This window comes from Balaenoptera physalus (assembly GCF_965194825.1).
Source record: "Balaenoptera physalus genome assembly, chromosome: 16".
NCBI lineage: Eukaryota > Metazoa > Chordata > Mammalia > Artiodactyla > Balaenopteridae > Balaenoptera > Balaenoptera physalus.
In genome coordinates, this window is record NC_138898.1 from 6443785 (window position 1) to 6461851 (window position 18067).

General features: G+C 50.5%; 2 protein-coding genes across 2 annotated transcripts in view; one reads left to right on the forward strand and one right to left on the reverse strand.

Annotated features, from left to right (window-relative positions):
* The window catches only part of LOC309644434 (beta-1,3-galactosyl-O-glycosyl-glycoprotein beta-1,6-N-acetylglucosaminyltransferase 7), a 400935-nt gene that overhangs the window by 122808 nt on the left and 260060 nt on the right, over window positions 1-18067 (forward strand). The gene's annotated exons all lie outside the window — the stretch shown is intronic.
* On the reverse strand, window positions 345-11976 carry FAM210B (family with sequence similarity 210 member B). Its single transcript, XM_082428183.1, has 3 exons — window positions 11757-11976; window positions 2853-3028; window positions 345-2637 (listed from the first exon to the last, which is right to left on the reverse strand). The coding sequence occupies exons 1-3, from the start codon at window positions 11940-11942 to the stop codon at window positions 2421-2423; spliced, it is 579 nt and encodes a 192-aa protein (XP_082284309.1). The 5' UTR covers window positions 11943-11976; the 3' UTR covers window positions 345-2420.

Consider the following 18067-nt stretch of genomic DNA (forward strand, 5'->3'; position numbering starts at 1 on the left):
GACAAAGGAGCTTTCGGTTCCCACAGTCTTGAGCTTTTACATCCCAGAGTAGTAGTTCATCCATCCACCCCGGCTGTAGTCAACACAACATGAATAACCCCACCAGTGATACTACTAGCTAAGCTGTCATTTCCCCAAACAATCCCACACAAGCCCAGAAGAGAGCTCACTGTAGCAGCACAGCATTAATAAACTAGTCACACGTGCTGCTGCTTCATAATCAGCAGCAGTGATGGCTTTTTAAGAATAAAAAGTTCTTCATAAACTTTACAAAGATGTTTATTTGTTTCACGGAATTTAAGCTGCTCATTTTGTCAGATAAAAAATTAGAGGTGAACAATGGCTTACGTGTTTAAAATAGATCATCAGTTTTATTCCCCTAGTTCCATAAAAACAATGTAAATACAAGTGATCTGTACATCTTGCTGGTGAATTCACATAATGCTCTAACTCCCTGATCCTTTGATTGCCTCTCTAGTTACTCTGTTCTGTTCTGACAACTGGCCACTGGAGTGGAGTGGAGTTGGGGCTTACAAGAGAACGCTATGGCTATTTGGTATGATAATTTGTTTTATTGCTTGCCCTTTCATTCCACTCCCATTCAAGCCCTTAAACCTGTAGGAATCCCTATCGGCTTTTTTGCATAGGCATTACTCACGATCTGAATGGTTGGCAGGCCGGTGAGGAAGGTGGTTAGGAGCCCAAAGCCAACTGTTCACACACAGACAGCAACACAAAAGTGCTGGTCCTGCCCTCATGAGGAATTACCTAGCACTGGTGCCATCTCTCTCTGCTGTGGATGCGTCCTGGGAATTAGACCCCAGAAAGGCAGTCTAATTCCAACTTTAAATTGCTAAAACCTTTTGGCAGTGGGCTAACTGCTTTAAAAGGGGGGGTGGGGGGGTGGAATAACGGATCCACTTTAAAGATCTTGCAAGTGGAGAATCTGTCTCACAAAGATTCTCATAAAAGTTAACTGAAATAACTGATTGACATGGGTTACTACAGGCTAACTAGGAAACTGTCAATAGTCAGATCTCAGTAAAACCAGGATGATCAGTTTATAGTTCCTTGAGTTTTCTGATTGTCACAAATGTAGTTAATCAAACCAAAACACTAAAATAAAAAATAAATCTGGGAGCCAGAAAGATAATTGCAACCCCTCAACCATGGTGGCAGGGCAGACTGGTTACACTGGGGTTCCTGGGGTGTGCAGCAGGTGTCCCGTCAGTGATGCCGAAGCCCACGGGAATATATTCCCTCTCCGTCGCTTGCGCCTGACTGTCTCAAGGAGAAAGTCTCAACTGGGATCTGTGTGCTTGCATTTCTATTCTTAACCAATGTCCCAAACAGAGAATGAGGGGCCTAAAGTCACACACCCTTTATCTGGTAAACTAGCTCAGTCCCTGCCCGGCTTGTATTACTATTTTGCGGTTGTCTCCCATTTACAGCAACTGCTAGTAATTTTCCTTTTTTAGAGAGTGATACAAAATCTTTTTTTGCATACATTACATAATTTTAACTCAATTAAAAAAATATAAGTAGCAACACAGTGTAAACACTGTGACACTGGTTCTGGAATGTCTGAAGTCTGAGAGAGTTAGTCAGGCCAAGATTGTCTCAGCTTTGCGTATATGTGCAGTATCCAGATTCCTCTGAGGACACAGGCGTCCGGGGCCAACTGATGCCATTACTATTGGATGAAGTTTCCGTATTTTACCGAAACAGAGACAAATGATTCTGACCTACTTTAATGAAGTTTGGGAAAAATCAGCTGAGGCAGGCCCCATCATGTCCAGATTTGAAGGTGTCTTGGGATCAGTGAAACGTACCAGAAATACTCGTTTTTCTTTCCCCCCAAACAAGTGTAATGAATGTCAAAGTGTTGATGCTAATTAAGATCCTGATTCCATATTGTGAAGTCTTAAATTCTTCTTCATTAATTGTAGCACTGGCAGCTGTTTTGCACAATACTGCATATTAAAACGAAGGCAGCCTGACAGCAAATATGGGAGGAAGGGGAATTTTAAAAACCAGCTTAATGAATCGCTGCCCTTTAAGAACTTGAGCAAAGATTAACCCCTGAGGCTTCTGCACGCAGACCCTCATCAATGATCTTCCAGAAGGAACATTTCCTGGCTGACAGTTTTGTTTCAGATGATAACGCAGTGGTGATGCTTTGCTGACATTTTAGGTGGTGCAGACAAGCCCTATGATGAACAGCATTACCAAAACTTACAAAGCAAAAACATTACAGTGATTTGAAACCCTGAATTTTTGCTGGCAAAAGTAAATCCTATTCACGAGAAGACAGCAGCTAGCCCCTGCCTCACCCCCACCATAAACCCTACAAAATAAAACCAGTCCAAAATGTGTCATTTCAAAGAAATAGGTTTTCAGGCCCACAACTGAAGAGTTCATCAAGGTTTTGCAGCTGGAGGTTTAAAAATTCCCACTTTCCGAAAATATCTGACAATCAGGGGCACGGAAACTAAGGTAATGCTGATCCTCACGGGTGCGAACACCTTGTGGATGGCATAGGCCACCACGAAAGTACTTGTGCCTGCTGCCATTTTCGACTGTACCAGTGACTCTTTAAACCCGAGTTTAAGCAGGATGGCTGACATGTCCACACCACTGGAGGGGAGAGAGGCAAACAGACAAACACAAAAGATGTTTACTACAGCAAGGGATAGAGTTAACCGATCAATTTGGCTATGACATTTACAGTATTTTTAAAAAATGTGATGAAAGTAGCTAGATGAAAATAAAGTCTTAAGAAAAAAGTTCTTATTCCCAAAGACACTTGGGTGACAGCGAAAAACAAATATCTATTACTGTCAAAATCTTACCTTGAAACAACCATGTAAAACATGCCCAAAGAGATCAATGAGATTCCAATGTGCACTGACACGCCAACGGCACCATATTCTTGAAAAATCTTTTTCAGCTGCTGCGACTTGCTTTGCTTTTTCTCCTCTGTGCTGCTGCTGTTGCCGCCTGTTGTCACAGTGATTTTGCTGGTGTCCTGCGCACAAGTCAAAGAAGGGGAGACACTTCAGGGCAGGAGCAAGGATGTTAGTGTCGTCAACAGCTTCAGACGCAGGCAGCGTTCTGCTCTTTCCCGTCCAGTGAGAGATGAGTTACTCTCTTTCTTTGTCAGCTGAGGCTAATGCCCGCTAAACCACTGAGTGCAGTGAAGGGCTGGGTACCAGGTACGATGGGCAGAACGATGGCCCCAAAGATGTCTAGGTCCTAGTCCCTAGAACCTGTGAATATGTTACCTTACGTGGCAGAAGGATTTTGCAGGTGGGATTAAGTTAAGGATCTTGAGATGGGCAAATCATCCTGGATTTTCTGAGTGGGACCAGTGGGACCTTAATCATAAGGGTCCTGTGAGTGGACAGAGGGGGGCAGGAGGGTCAGAGAAGCAGATGTGAGGCCAGAAGCAGAGTCAGATTTGCAGAGATTTGTGCTGCTGGCTCTGAAGACAGAGGAAAAGGCCACGAGCCAAGGAATGCAGGCACCTCTAGAAGCTGGAAAAGGCAGGAAATGGATTCTCCCGGAGAGCCGCTGGAAGGAACCAGCCCTGCGCACACACTGACTTTAGCCCTGTGAGACCCCGTTTGGGCTTCTGACTTCCAGGGCTGTAAAAGAATAAATGTGTGTCGTCTCATGCCACCAGGTCTGTGGTGACGTGACAACCATGCTAGACTCTACAAGACAGTGGGTACGAAATAAAACGGAGCAGAAACCGTGACATATTTACTTCTGGAATCAAGATTTACCCCTGAGATCTGAACGGAGAAAGGGAGGGCTAGTTCCCGGGCCATAAATGCAGCGGCAGGGTTAGTACAGAAAGTATTCATTGCGTGGGGTGTTTGTTAACAATTACTGAGCATCTACAAGGCCTGGAATGTTTGGGAGAAATAAAAACCTTGGATTAAAAAGACAAAACTGCTCAATATGGAGAGTGCCTTTTTCATCAAAGGATTTCTTCAGCTCTAACGACAGACCTCAGAGCTCTTCTGACAGCATCTGGGTCAGTCAGCTCCGGCTACTGACTCTGCAGCGGGACGGCTGCTTTCTTGTATTTTTAGAACATGCTGCAGTGGAGCCACGCTTCAAAGGCTGCGGTGGGGGGGGTGGGGACACATGACATGCAGCGTGGCACCCCCAGGGATGAAAGTGAAATGACACAGGTGCCCAGGGCAGCAGCCTCCAAACGCAACGAGGCACAGGTCCTCCTCCCGGCTCTGCCCCGGAGCCCCTGCCGGGCAGGCGGGCAGGCGGGAGCTTTGACCAGGCACGTCTGCGGGGAGGCCCCAGACGCTGCCTTCCTCAAGAGCTCCCAGGGGACCCAGATGGTGCTGACCCGTCTGTCTACGCCCAGGCGCCCAGCCTCTGATTTCACAGATCTGGGGTGAGGCCTGGGCACTGCGATGAGGTATCAGTTCCCCTGGTGCTTCTAAGTGATCAGCCAGCGCTGCCAGGTAAACGCCTGCTCAGCGCTCTCGCCTCCCTTTGCCCTGCTCCTGCCCGCCCTCAGCAGACTCTCCACACGGCCTTCCCTTCTCAGATGTACCTGCCTTGCGACACACTGGAGTGACGCCACTTCCTAAGCTGGAAACACAGTCACCTCCTCCAAGAGGCCCTCCTTGACCACCTCAGCTGCCTGCCCTCAGTGGCAGCCACGCTATCACATCTCTACTTCCCTCTCTGAGATTTCCATCTTCAGGAGTTATCCTGCTTATAATGTAACAAATAGAACAAATACATGTATGTAAGCATTCCGTTCTTCGCTTGTTTGCTGTTGGCCAGAGGCCTGGAATGTGTGGTTCCTGGTCGTCTTGCCCGGCTCCTAGCACTGGGAGGGTGAAGGGACCATCTCTGCCCGGTGTATGAGGGGTCGAGCTGGATCGCACGCACAGGTACTAGGATGTGATCAAGAGTTTTTACTTTTTTATTTTTTTGGCCGCGCCACACAGCTGTGCCTTGGCATCTTAGTTCCCCGTCCAGGGATTAAACCCGTGCCCTCGGCACTGAAAGCGCGGAGGCCTAACCACTGGACTGCCAGGGAACTCCCTGATAAAGAGTTTTAAGTGCAGCAGGTCCCCTTCCTCCTCAGATACTTCCATTGCCCACCCAAGCCTCGTCCCCCCATCGCACGCCAGGCCCGCGCTGCATCCTCCATCCCTCGTGCTCATCCGTGCTGTCCCCTGAGCCAGCAGCCCTGGTGGCCCACCCCTGCCCTTCCATCCTCAGGACATGGCGGTGTCTGCCCATCAGAATCCACTGCCCCGCCCTCCACCGGGCCCTCTGCAGTCGGCCTCCTGGGCTGTTTTCTTTCTTTGACGGCACTCGGACCAGACCTCCCGAGCTACTCTTGCCCGGGCTGTGGGCAGGAACATGAGAGACCAGGGGCCACCTAGGGGCCCGGGGCCTGACCTCGCAGGTCTCCCATGAGGGGCTGACCCTACAGAGCAGCAGACAGGGCTACTGACCGGAGGGGCGCTGAGCGGTGCCAGCCTAGGTGGGTTTAGGGAACGCTGCTTCAGGACCACTTGGCCCAGGCCCCTCATCTCTCCCCTGGGTTACTGTGATGGCCTCCCTCCCAGCTGGTCCCCCAGTCCCACCCTTGACCACTCAACACAGTGGCCGGACGGAGCCTGTAAAAGCCGAGGTGGGATTACAGCACCACCCCCGTCAGAGGCCTCCTGGAAGGACCAGCCCCTCAGCCCTCCAGGCCCGCCCCTCCCCCCATTCTCCTTCCTGCTACCCACTGGGGCCACGCGGCCTTCTTGCTGCTTTAAGCAGGACAGGCCAGGCCCGCTCCAGGCCTTGGCATCCGCTGCTCCCTCTGCCTGAATGCTCTTCCCCGACGTCCTCACAGCCCCGCCTCCAGGTCTTCATTCCTTCCTCACCTCAGGGAGGCCCTCCTGGAGCGCCCTCTTTAAAGCCGAGACCCTCACACAGCCGCTCCTGTGCAGGTCCCTCCATCGGCACGCCACCACCTAACGCCCCACGTGCGTTTCTTCCTCCTCCCCAGGGAGGCCCATCCACTTTGGTAACAGTTCTGCTGGTATATAGCTTACAGGCCATAAAGTCCATCTTAAGGTTTAAAACATACAGTCGAATGGTTTACGTGTGTTTGCAGTTGTGCAACCATCACAAGGATCTAACTTTGGAACATTTTTGTCACCCAATTAGCAGTCACTCCCCATTCCTCTCTCCCCCATCCTGATGGGGGAAGGCAAACACGAAACTCCTTTCTGTCTATGGATTTGCCCTTTCTGGACGTTTCATGTAAACGGGGCTATACATACAGCATGGGGCCTTTTGTGACCGGCTTCTGCTACAGACTGAATGTTTGTGGAAATCCCCCCCCCACCCCGCCCCAAATCCGTATGTTGAAACTGAATCCCCACCAGGATGGTATTTGGAGGTGGGAGGTGACTAGGTCATGAAGGTGGAGCCTTCATGAATGGGATCAGGGCCCTTATAAAAGAGACCCCAGAGCGCTCCCTTGAACCTTCTACCATGTGAGGACATGGCAAGAAGACAGAAGACAGCTGGCTATGAACTAGGAAGCAGGCCCTCCTCACCAGACACTGAATCTGCCTGTGTCTTGACCTTGGACTTCTTGACTCCAGGATTGTGAGAAATGAATGTCTGCCTTTTAAGCCGCCCAGCCTATGGTGTTACAGCAGCCCAAACAGACTACAGCAGCTTTTTTCACTTATCATCATGTTTGCAAGGTTCATCCACATTGTAGCAGGTATCAAACTTCATTCCTTTTTATGAAGCAGAATTTGATTCAACTGAAATACAAAGTACAGATTCTAAAATTTACTCTTCAGGGCAAGCTGGGAGCCACAGTCCATTTTGCCCTACAAAGAATGTCTGCAGTGTCTGGAGCCCTGTTGTGTCTGGTGACCCCTGGGGCAGCCTCTCAGCTTGGTTTCATGCAGGAGGAGGGCTTGGCTCTGGACCAGCCGCCAGAACGGACGATAAACCGTGGGTGCTGCACGTACGTAGAAGATAAGAAAGCACAAAAGCAGACTCTCCTACTGTCCCCAGAAGAACTAAGCAAGGCTCAGTGAAGGGCCACATTCCACGCACGGTGAGGAGGGGGTGGAATTCAGTCTTGGATTAAAACTTGCCCAGAATTGGGAATTCCCTGGTGGTCCAGTAGTTAGAACTCTCTGCTTTCACTGCCGAGGGCGCGAGTTCAATCCCTGGTCAGGGAACTAAGATCTCACAAGCTGCGCAGCGTGGCCAAAAAAAAAAAAAAAAAAAAACCTTTCCCAGAATCATCCTTGATTTTTATTTCTTTATTTCTTTATTTCTTTATTTATTTATTTTTGGCTGTGTTGGGTCTTCGTTTCTGTGCGAGGGCTTTCTCTAGTTGCGGCAAGTGGAGGCCACTCTTCATCGCGGTGCGTGGGCCTCTCACTATCGTGGCCTCTCTTGTTGCGGAGCACAGGCTCCAGATGCACAGGCTCAGTAGTTGTGGCTCATGGGCCCAGCTGTTCCGCGGCATGTGGGATCTTCCCAGACCAGGGCTCAAACCCGTGTCCCCTGCATTGGCAGGCAGATTCTCAACCACTGCGCCACCAGGGAAGCCCCATCCTTGATTTTTATTAACATGTTTTTATTTATTTATTTATTTTTGGCTGTGCTGGGTCTTCGTTTCTGTGCGGGGGCCACTCTTCATCACGGTGCGCGGGCCTCTCACTATCGTGGCCTCTCTTGTGGCGGAGCACAGGCTCCAGACGCGCAGGCTCAGTAGTTGTGGCTCACGGGCCCAGTTGCTCCGCGGCATGTGGGATCTTCCCAGACCAGGGCTCGAACCCATGTCCCCTGCTTTAGCAGGCAGATTCTCAACCACTGCACCACCAGGGAAGCCCCCCCATCCTTGATTTTTAATCATACACAGCAGCTACTCATTTGCCCCTGCTCCCAAAAAAGTTGGTACAAAACTCAGATTTATTAGTTGAAAGAGTCTTTTCATTACCTCCCAACTGGAAGAGCATCTCTTTTGTTCCCAAACTGCAGTTGGGACTGAAAAAAAAAAAAAAAAAACAACCAAACAAAACCCCAAAACACCTGGAAGCTTTAAATGAAAGCTTAAATTAAATCTGTTTCATTAAAGGCTGCTCAGTCCCTGGGAATTAAGTGTTAAGGTCCTAAGGTGGGGGATGAACTGTATTTCCTCCCTGCCTTTAGCTTTGACTTCTGCGGGCTTCTTTCAGACTTACGAAAACAAACACTTAAAAAAAGGAGAGTGGCTACTAAACTCCAGTATCCATTTATGGGGTCCCAGAGACTGGTTCTGATAGACAGGAAAGCATAACATTTTTTGAAAGGTTTCAGGAAAACCACCGGTGTCCTCAAGAGAGGCCCCTTCTATTGATCCAGGTACCGGGCTTAGCACTTGAAAGGCGCCGTCCCATAAAAACCCCACAACCCCAGGGCGTGGGCACCTCTGTCGCTCCCACTTCGACAGATGGGAGACCAAGGCTTGGGGCAAAGCTATGAGCTGGCTGGCAGCGCCCAGACTGAGTTCTGTGCTGCAGGCTCCCCTTCATGTCCCCCAAGAGCTGAACATTCCTCAAGGAAGATCCTGTTCCGGAACGTCAAGGCTCTGGAGGGGGGAAGGAAAACTGTCACCAGTACCCTTCGGTTGGGCCGGCGCCGCGCCCTCCCTGTTCCCTGACGCCCAGCAGCCAGAACGGCCGCTGGGAACTCAGGCTCCTTCTGATAAACAGCTCCCTACCCGCCTTTTGGCTGCGGATGAAGTGCCCCAGACGGGAGATCTGCCAGGCCCTGATAGGAGGGGCAGTGGACAACCCCCGGTTCCAAGAGCCAAACAACGTCCTGCGGCTGATGACGGGTGAAAGCCCCTTTCACTTCCCACCCTGGACACCTGGCCCAACCAGACTTCATTATGTCCCCTCTGTCCACTTGCCAGGACCGGGCGGAACTGTCTCTCTCTCTTGAGAGCCCTTTGCTGTACGACCTCTATTTTGGCAAAAGGCCTTTTGGCCAGAAAAGAAAAATAAAAAGGCAGCCAGACTTCCAGCTACAGAATAACCAGCATCTATTGCAAGACAATGGGAGGGACAAAATATTCAGACACAACGGACAATTTCCTGTTAGCCGGTGCTGCGGTTAGTTTTTAACTTTCTAGAGCTAGAATCTTATATGGACAATTTTCTTCCTTTTATCCTGCAAATCTCTTTAATCATTGTGGGTCACGCATTTTTCTTCCTAACCCTGGAGGAGAATAAAGAGACTGAAATAAAGGAATTTATGAGGCGATGACCTGCAAGGAATGGAAACTTTTCAGACATGCATTTCTTCGTGAAATATCACCTTAAGAACCTGTGATGTATCCTTAGTCGCTGCCCTGGATGCAGACAACATCGCATCTCCCCGGTGTCTATTCTTAGATAGGTGCTTTCATGTACCTGCGGAGGGCTTGCTCTCTGAGCCCCAGCGTCCTCCTCACCTCCCAGTTCTCGCTCACACGCTGCCTTTTCAGGGAGTCCCTCCCTGATGACCTTATTAAACTGGCAGCATCCCTCCCTGCAGCCCTGCCCATCTGCACCCTCCCTCCCCCCTTGGCATTTCTCAGTAGCACCTGTCACATCAACAAGCCTGATATTTTCTTTTTCTTTTTTTTTTTAACATCTTTATTGGAGTATAATTGCTTTACAATGGTGTGTTAGTTTCTGCTTTATAACAAAGTGAATCAGTTATACATATACATATGTTCCCATATCCCCTCCCTCTTGCGTCTCCCTCCCACCCTCCCTGTCCCACCCCTCTAGGTGGTCACAAAGCACAGAGCTGATCTCCCTGTGCTATGCGGTTGCTTCCCACTAGCTAGCTATTTTACATTTGGTAGTGTATACAGTGTATATATATAGTGTATATATATTCTGTTTATTGTCCCTCCCCTCCCACTAGACGTCAGGCTCCCTGAGGGTGGGTTGTGTCTGTTTTGTTCATTGCTCTATTCCCCCTCCCCACCTTAGAGCAGTGCCTAGCACAGTGCAGACACTCACGAATAAGTGAGGAACACAGCACAGCTGTTGAGGGCAGAAGCCTTGGAACGAGACTGGTTTGGATCCCAGTTCTGGCAGGTAACCTCTGTGTGATTCTCAGAAAGTTACTCAACCTCTCTGGGCTTAAGGGGGGGATGACAGTATTGCTTACGTCACAGGGTTGTTGTGAGGATTACATGAATTAATGTTTTCAAAGTACTCAGAACAGTGCCTGGTACGAAGTAAACACAATATAGTGTTTATTATTAATATTACTTATTGCATGAATGAAAACAGGTGTCACTCTAAACAATCTGAACTTGTGAGCAAGATATTTGGCTCATTCCTCAAACCTTCCTGACCCTTCTAATACAACCTTCTTACTTTAATAAATATGGGGTGGGGGAGCAGTACACATACACATACACACCCACACACACACACACACACACACACACCTGCCAGTGCCAGGCTCACAAGACAGACCAGCAAGTCGGGAGGACATTCCATATGATGAGCGCATAGAAGATGCACACCCATGGGGCTGAGGAGGGGGCCAGTGGAGGCACCCAAAGTATCACTGGTGGTCAGGGAAGGCTTCCGGGAGGAAGGGACAGCTGGGCTGATCCACGAACAATCACCAGGAGACAGCTGGGTGTGCGCGGAGGGTGCCAGACGCATGAGGATCCCCTAACTGGGCTCAGGAGGCAGAGACAAGATCTACCGCCTGTCCGATGGGGGGAGCAGAGGCAGGGAAGGAAGTTTCTCCACCTGTGGCAGAGGCATGGTAAGGTCATGGGTCAAATGCCTATGCAACATTCAGGAAGCACTGGCTCCCGGTGGCACCATGTTGAGGCCCACATCAGCTCATGGAACTGTTCCCCACACTATTGTTGGGAAGGTGCTATTTTAAACGCCTGCACGGTCAGCAAACAGGCTCAGAGGCCTTCAGCACTTGGGGCAGGGCTGCGCCGCTGGTGAGTGGATGCAGGCAGGCAAAGGGACCGAAGGCGCAAAGCTCCAGGCACTGCTTCTCCCAACTTGTGAGCTCTGGATCTCCAGACTTCACTGCTTACCACCTTTTTTCTTTAAGGAGACCCACTTCAAAACTTTCAAAAAGGGATAGTCTGCAGTACCATTCTGAATGGAAACCAGTTTTCAGTTAGCATACACAGAAGCGACCGAAGTGAAATAGTGATGCAATGAAGTAACACTGAGTTTCCTGCGCGCGTCCTGCCTGCAGTCCGACAGGGAGGCCTGCCCTCTGGGTTAGATAAAAAGGGAGTGGCAGCAAGTGTTGGGGGGGTGTTAGAGACCGCAGCACCCACCAAGCCTTTCTCCTCGGCCCAGGAAGGAGGCCCCGGCGCGATTTCAAAGGGAACAACTCTACCGCCCAGTGAGAACGTCCATACCAAGCCCAGGCCCCATCTCCAATCCTCTCGGCCACCACCACAGTACAGCCTGACGCTTTGGGATCCTGGGATCCCCTGGAGGCTGTGACCTTGGGCAGTCACCACACCTCCCTGAGCCTCAGTTTCCCCGGCTGTCAACTGGGAACCCGCTTCCTTGACTTGCAGAGATCTGAGGCCTGGGGACCCTGGAGGTGCTCGGTCTCGGGCAGCTGCGCGAGTCAGGCTCTCCTTCGGCGGAGGTGGGCCGACGATCGGGGCTCCCGGGGTTCGGGGTGGGGGCGGGGAGGCTTACCTGGCGGCCGTGGCAGTTCCCGCGGGCCGCGCGCAGCAGCGGGGCGTCCAGCCCGGGCCCGAGCAGCGGCAGAAACACGGGCGGCGGGGCGTGGGGGGCGGCAGCGCCCAGGAGCCAGGTGGCGCGAGACCGGACCCGGGCGCCCACCCTGCCCGTGGGGCACAGCAGCGCCAGCAGCCCGGCCATGGTGCGCAGCCCTGCGCCGCCGCCTGCACAGCGGACCGCAGAGGGAGCAGCGCGGTGGGCGGGGCCCGCGGGAGCCCCAGCCCAGAGCGGCGGGGTGGGGCCGGGGCCGCGCGGCGTCCTTGGCCCCGCCCACCGACCCCCGCCCCTCCGCCGCCTGAGCGGCGAGGGCGGGGCTGGAGCCTCGCGCGGCCGGGGGCGGGACCGGAGCTGGAGCCCCGCGCGAAATGGGCGGGGCTGGAGACGTGCACCCCTTCCGACAGCCTGCGAATTCCAGCCGGCGGATCCTGACTCATCATGTTGGTTACAAGCGAGTCAGATGCCAGCCCAGCCCTGATTCAGGAGTGCGGGGGTTAGATTCCTCCGACTTGACGGAAAGTGACAAGGTCACGTGTGGAAGGGCTTGTGGAATGGGAAATGTTGTCGTGACCATGTTTGGGAAATGCAATCTACCACAGTAGTCAACTATTAACTGTAATAAAGATAATAGTCTTTGGTCTCCATTCTGCAGAAGAAGAAACTGAGGCTCACAGAAATGAAACCTTCCCTGAGGCCTCTTATCCTCATCCTTTTGTCATGCCTGACCCCCCGGTAGCATTTTTTGGTTCAAACTCGAGGATCCAGAATGTTTCTACATCTTTGCTATTTTAAACAGAAAAAAAAATTTTTCTTTTTACCACAGGGAACGGTTGCTTGGAAAACCATTGGAAAAGCTGGAGGAGTGGACATTAGGCTGGCCCCCCAGGAAAGGCTCTCTGGACAGAGCAACACGGGCCGGCAAGAGCGGGGGACACAAGCCACAAGGCGTTAGGTGGGTGTCAGGGGTCGGCCAGTGGAATGAATGAATTCTAGAGCACACTGCCAGAGCCGTGACCCCAGGATCAGGAAACTGCCACTGCAGCTGCTTTCCAGCTTCTACAGAACAGATCACTGGACACTGGAAAGCAGGGTCAGGCGGCTGCCTCGGCCACAACTAACTGTCCACACCCATGGGCTGGCGACTGGACACCTGAATTCTCTGCAGAAAACCCCACGTCTCCGCACACTTGTTTACCAGCAGCAAACAGCCCAAACCGCAGGAGGATGCCTCCGCCTCCTTTCTGCCTTCGAAATATTCTGCGAGTGCATTCAATTGGCAGAAATGAGTTCGTATCCAGAAACCTAGGTGCAAAGGGAAATTATAGCCGTTCTGCCAGCCGTTCAGCCGTTCTACACTGGAAAGAGATGGGAATGGATGTGCCCAAATTCAATACCTCAGGGCCCTCCCCCCACCTTGAGAAGCCCCTTCTGTCTCACTGGCTACAGCTGAGTCACAGGACACTCTTAACTGCAAGGGAGTCTGGAATTTGAGGATCTGGCAAAAGAAATAGGCCTGGCTTAGGTCAGAGCAGGCACATCGTCTTCCTGAACACAATCTGGGTTCTGTTGGCAGGGAGGTACAGGGATGGCTGCCAGGGGACAGGGGGGTGGTAACTCCAGGCAGTGCGACAGGGCTGTGCGCCCGTGCGTGGCAGCGAGTGTCACACGGGAAGTGCACGTGTACGGGAGGAAGGGGCACACATCAGTGTGTGTGTGTGAGAGGGCTGAAACCTAAAGGGGGCCGGGGTGCTGGAGGAAGAAAAAGGAGTTTTCCCTTCTGGTGGAGGAGGAACTACTTCTTCCCAGTTTCCAAGGGAACCATGGTTAATCTGCTCAGGGGTCCAGGGCCTCGGGGTTACTCACTGTGGCTCATTTCTATAAGAATGTGGGAGGGTAGATTCTGGAGCACAAGCAGATAAACTGTGTTAAAATAGAAACTGGACAGTGTTTGGGACACACTGCTGTGTTTTCTGCCATTACATATTCTCTGGTTGTACCTGAGTCTTCCTGAGGACGAGAACAGTTTTCTTCCAGTTCTCTTTCTCTGTCAGATTCTGCAGTGCCTGTTCTAAACAGTTTCTGCCCACCTGGAGTCCTCCTTCCTGCCCTGATGCCTTCTCTCCTGGCATATACCCTGGCCTCCTACTTCTCAGGGGAAGCCTGAGTCTTAACTGATGTCTCCAGCCCACCTCCCTGTTTCCCTCCACCATTCCCCACCTCCTGCTTCTGTCCCTTTTCCCAAAGCAAATCCAACTACCCGTGCCCATACATCCCTTCTTGCCTCCTCTCCGTTCATTTCCAATCAGCATTCATTACTCTGAACACCTGCTATGTGCCAGCAGCGGGCGATGCAGTAAAAGTAAGGCTTTTGTGGTTTCATGATTTGTTGGTTAGTATCACAGCTTTGGTGCAGTGCAGGCCCGGTTTAGAATCTTTGTTAAGTGACTCCAACCATCTAAATCTCTTGTTTCCTCACTTGCAAGAAGTGAGAGTAATAATACCCATCTCAAAGGGTTACTGTGAAAGTTAAAGGAGATAATATATTTCAGTGCCTGTAGAACCTGGCATGGCACAGTGAGGACTCAAGACGTGGCAGTGTGGTTGGCGTTTCTGTCTTTTTTGTCTGCCCAGCTCCCTCTTTCTATTGGAGATGCCCCTCCCTCCCTATTGTAGTTTGTATGAAGCTGTCCAATCTCAATGGTTGATGGCCCTCTGGTCAGGGGATGGGTGTGAGATCCAGGTCTTGCCAAAGTACCCCACGCCCCTAGTATTGGTAGGAATGGGGTGATGTTGTATATATGCATCATAATGTGACTTTTTCACTTCATCTGTCACTAATGTCTTTCCTGTTGAAACCATAATTGTGCAATATTATTATTTAAAAGCTGCAGAGCATTCTATAGTATAGGTGCTCCATGATTTATTTAATCCAGTGTCCTGGTAATGGGTGTTATGGACTGAATGTTTGCGTCTCCCCCCAAATTCATATGTTAAAGCACTAATTCTCAGTATGATAGTGTTTGGAGATGGGGCCTTTGGGAGGTAAATACGGTTAGATTAGGTCGTAAGGGTGGGTTCCTCATGATGGGATTAGTGCCCTTATAGGAAGTGGAAGAGACACCAGAACTCTTTCTCTCTGCCATGTGAGGACACAGCAGGAAGCAATCAGCAAGCCAGGAAGAGGACGCTCACAAGAACCGGACCATGTTGGCACCCTGATCTTGGACTTCCAGCCTCCAGAACCGTGAGAAAATAAATTTCTGTTGTTTAAGCCACCCAGTTTATGGTAGTTTGTTATGGGAGCCCGAGCTGACTAATATAGGTTATAATAAATATATACGTGATTTCCAGTTTTTTTTCTATTATAACTTGAACTATCGTTAGCGACGTCTTGTAGCAGTAGATACTGTTAGTAACCCTCTCCTTGAAAGAGTCTCACCCATTCACTTATCAACACGCACTTACGGGGTGCCGACCACGTGTGCACATTTTCTTCCATCGTGTGGCACCTACTGATTCTTCTCCCTCTGTGAGGCAGGGTCTTCGGAGGCAAACGGGTCAGGGTGGAGTTTGGGAGCTCGTTGACACTAGCCGTGCGGCCCCAAGGAAAGTATGTAACCTGCTTTAACCTCAGCTTTCTTTTCCTGTGATATGGGAATAACGACACGTGTGTCTGTGACTTCCTGAAAAAATGAAGAGCAATCCCATGTGTGCACGACGGGCATGGTATCAGTCCCCACAAAGGCTTCACTCCCCACCCCCCTTCCCTCCATCACGGCACAGATGGCCTGTGGGGCACAACGAAGGGAGGAGGAGGGCTGAGGAGAAAACGGGCTTCCACGCCCCACAGTCCACGTCTGAACTGGGAACCATGGAGGCACGCGCTGTAGGTGTCAGTAGGGAGAGGTGCATTCACTCTCAGTTGTTCAGTCACTATTAATTCAGCATCCGCGTCATGCTCGGGGCTCTGCTAGGCACCAGGGGGGGCGTGGAGAATGTCACCAGTGGTAGCTGCCACCACCCACTTCCGAGCGACCTCTTTCTCCTCATGGCCCACCCTGTGGGAGCTCTGTCCTTGTCTGAACTTGGGCTGACGTTGGATCATCATCTCTGCTTTTCTTCATCATTTGGGGGAAAAATCGTCAGTAAGAACATGGGCCGTGGAAGCGGAGAGACCTGGATATGATTCCAACTCAGCCACTGAGTGACTGTGGCACCTTGGCAAGTCCCGACACCTCTCTGTGTTTCTCAGGCTTCACCTCTGGGATGCGGACAGTGAGTGAACCCCTCTTAGTTTGGTGTGAGGCTGAAGTGGGATGACACCTTTTGAGTGCTGTGCCTAGTGCCTGGCTGATGGCAGGAGCTCAGAAAATGTGAGTTATTAAGAGGAATTCGGGTTCCTCCTGCCCCAGGTTACTGCCTGGCTGGGTTTTCTCTTGTTTCCACAAATAAGGTAGAAGATTAGTCCAACGCTTTGAAACAAATGGTGTTTTATGGCTTGGGGCCAAGAGCTGGGGCTTTGGGGTCAGATTGCCTGGGGGTGTGTCCCCCCATTATGGTGCACTGACCGTGTGATGGGTCGAGTCACTCAACATCTTGGGACCTCAGTTTTCTCATCTGTAAGATGGGAATAATAATAGCACCATATCACAAGGTTGCTGTGAAGAATAATAGAAATTTCATGCACGTGTATGCTCGGCACAGGGACCAGCACATACAGTGCCTTCCCGAAAGCTGATCGTGGTGAGCACAGTGGCCATTATTATTATTGTTCCTTTTCATTCATTCGTTCCGAGAAGAGGATGAATGGTGTGGGCTGGACACAAATAAAAGCTTCGGGGTGGGGGGCACAGGGCGTAGAACCTGAGCTGTGCGGTCCAATGAGGCCACTCAGGGAGAGAGATGCTACTTGTAAAACCACCACCAAGAAAAGCGGTAGCTTGTTGAGGATGAACGTGCTGATAGGGTTTTCCAAGAATCTCCTCTCGACTGCCTTGGAGATAGAAACGATCACTTCTCGGTACCCGGGAAGGATCTGGATTAGCTGCAACTATGATGTTTGAAGATTTTCTCATTCGTTCGATGTCTCAATATGTTGCTAATAAGAATGTCTGAAGTACTTGGTAATAATGATTTAAAGACTACTGACTCATGCCTGAGAAGCATGGCGATTAACAGGAAATAAAATCAATATCTGTTAAGCAAACCAGCGGCTGCCTTTTGTATTGCACAACTGTGGAGAAAGCTTAATTGTTTTTTAACAAAACTATTGTCATAGGTGACATTTGATCATTGTAAAAAATGAAAACTCAAAGGACACAGCCAGCAACTTCGTTTATTCATTCAATAAACAGGTTTTAAGCACCTCCTCAGTGCCTGGCACACAGCCGTGAAGTAGGAAGACAGGGTCCCCTGGGGCTTATGTTCTACTGGGGAAGAGAAGCCGGGGGGGGGGGGGGGGGGGGGGTGGGGGGGTGGGGAGAATTCAAAACAAAATCTGCTGACCCAGAAAACCTTTCCACAAAAGGAGAAGAGAAAGAAAAGAGTTTTATTACTGAGTAAACATTAAGCTAGAACTGAGGCAGATCACAGGCAATTCACTAAAGAGATCTCAAAGACAGGAAGAAAGCGCCTCCTTTTATGCAGCTGAGCAGATGTCTTCATCCAAAGACAAAAAATAACTAGTTCTCAGGTAAGAGGACTTGACGGCACCGTTTGTCACACATAGTTCACCCTCGTTTGTACTTGCTAATTGTCTTTATCCAAAGGAATAATACACTTCCCCTGCCTCTGTGACAAGCATGTAATTATAGCACAGAGCTAGTCACCGAAGTTAAACCCTCACCTGGCCTAGGAGATAGGCTGCTATCTTCCTTGACGTTTACATTTCAAGGAGACAGCTCTCAGACTCTTAACACATTCCTGGGTCTTAAAAACCTGCAAGCGGCTTATTTCGCCTTTAAAAAGATTTACATACATCTCAAAAGGGCAGAGAAAGAATCACATGCTCTAAGAAAAGGAGAGTGGGAATGAGAAGGTTCTCCTCTTTTTTTGTACCAGGGAAAATCAACTTTTTTCTTTTTCAATTTATTCTTACCCTTACAGAGACGGGCATCAAACAAATAAGTGTGCCCTCTGGTGTCAGGCAGCAGCAAATGCAGCGTGGAAGCCAAGTAAGGGGCTGGGGAGTTAGGGCTCTGTGACTGTGGATAGGGCAGCCTGCTAGGGCTCGAGGGAGAGTTCCACGTGCCTAGAGCCTGGAGCGAGAG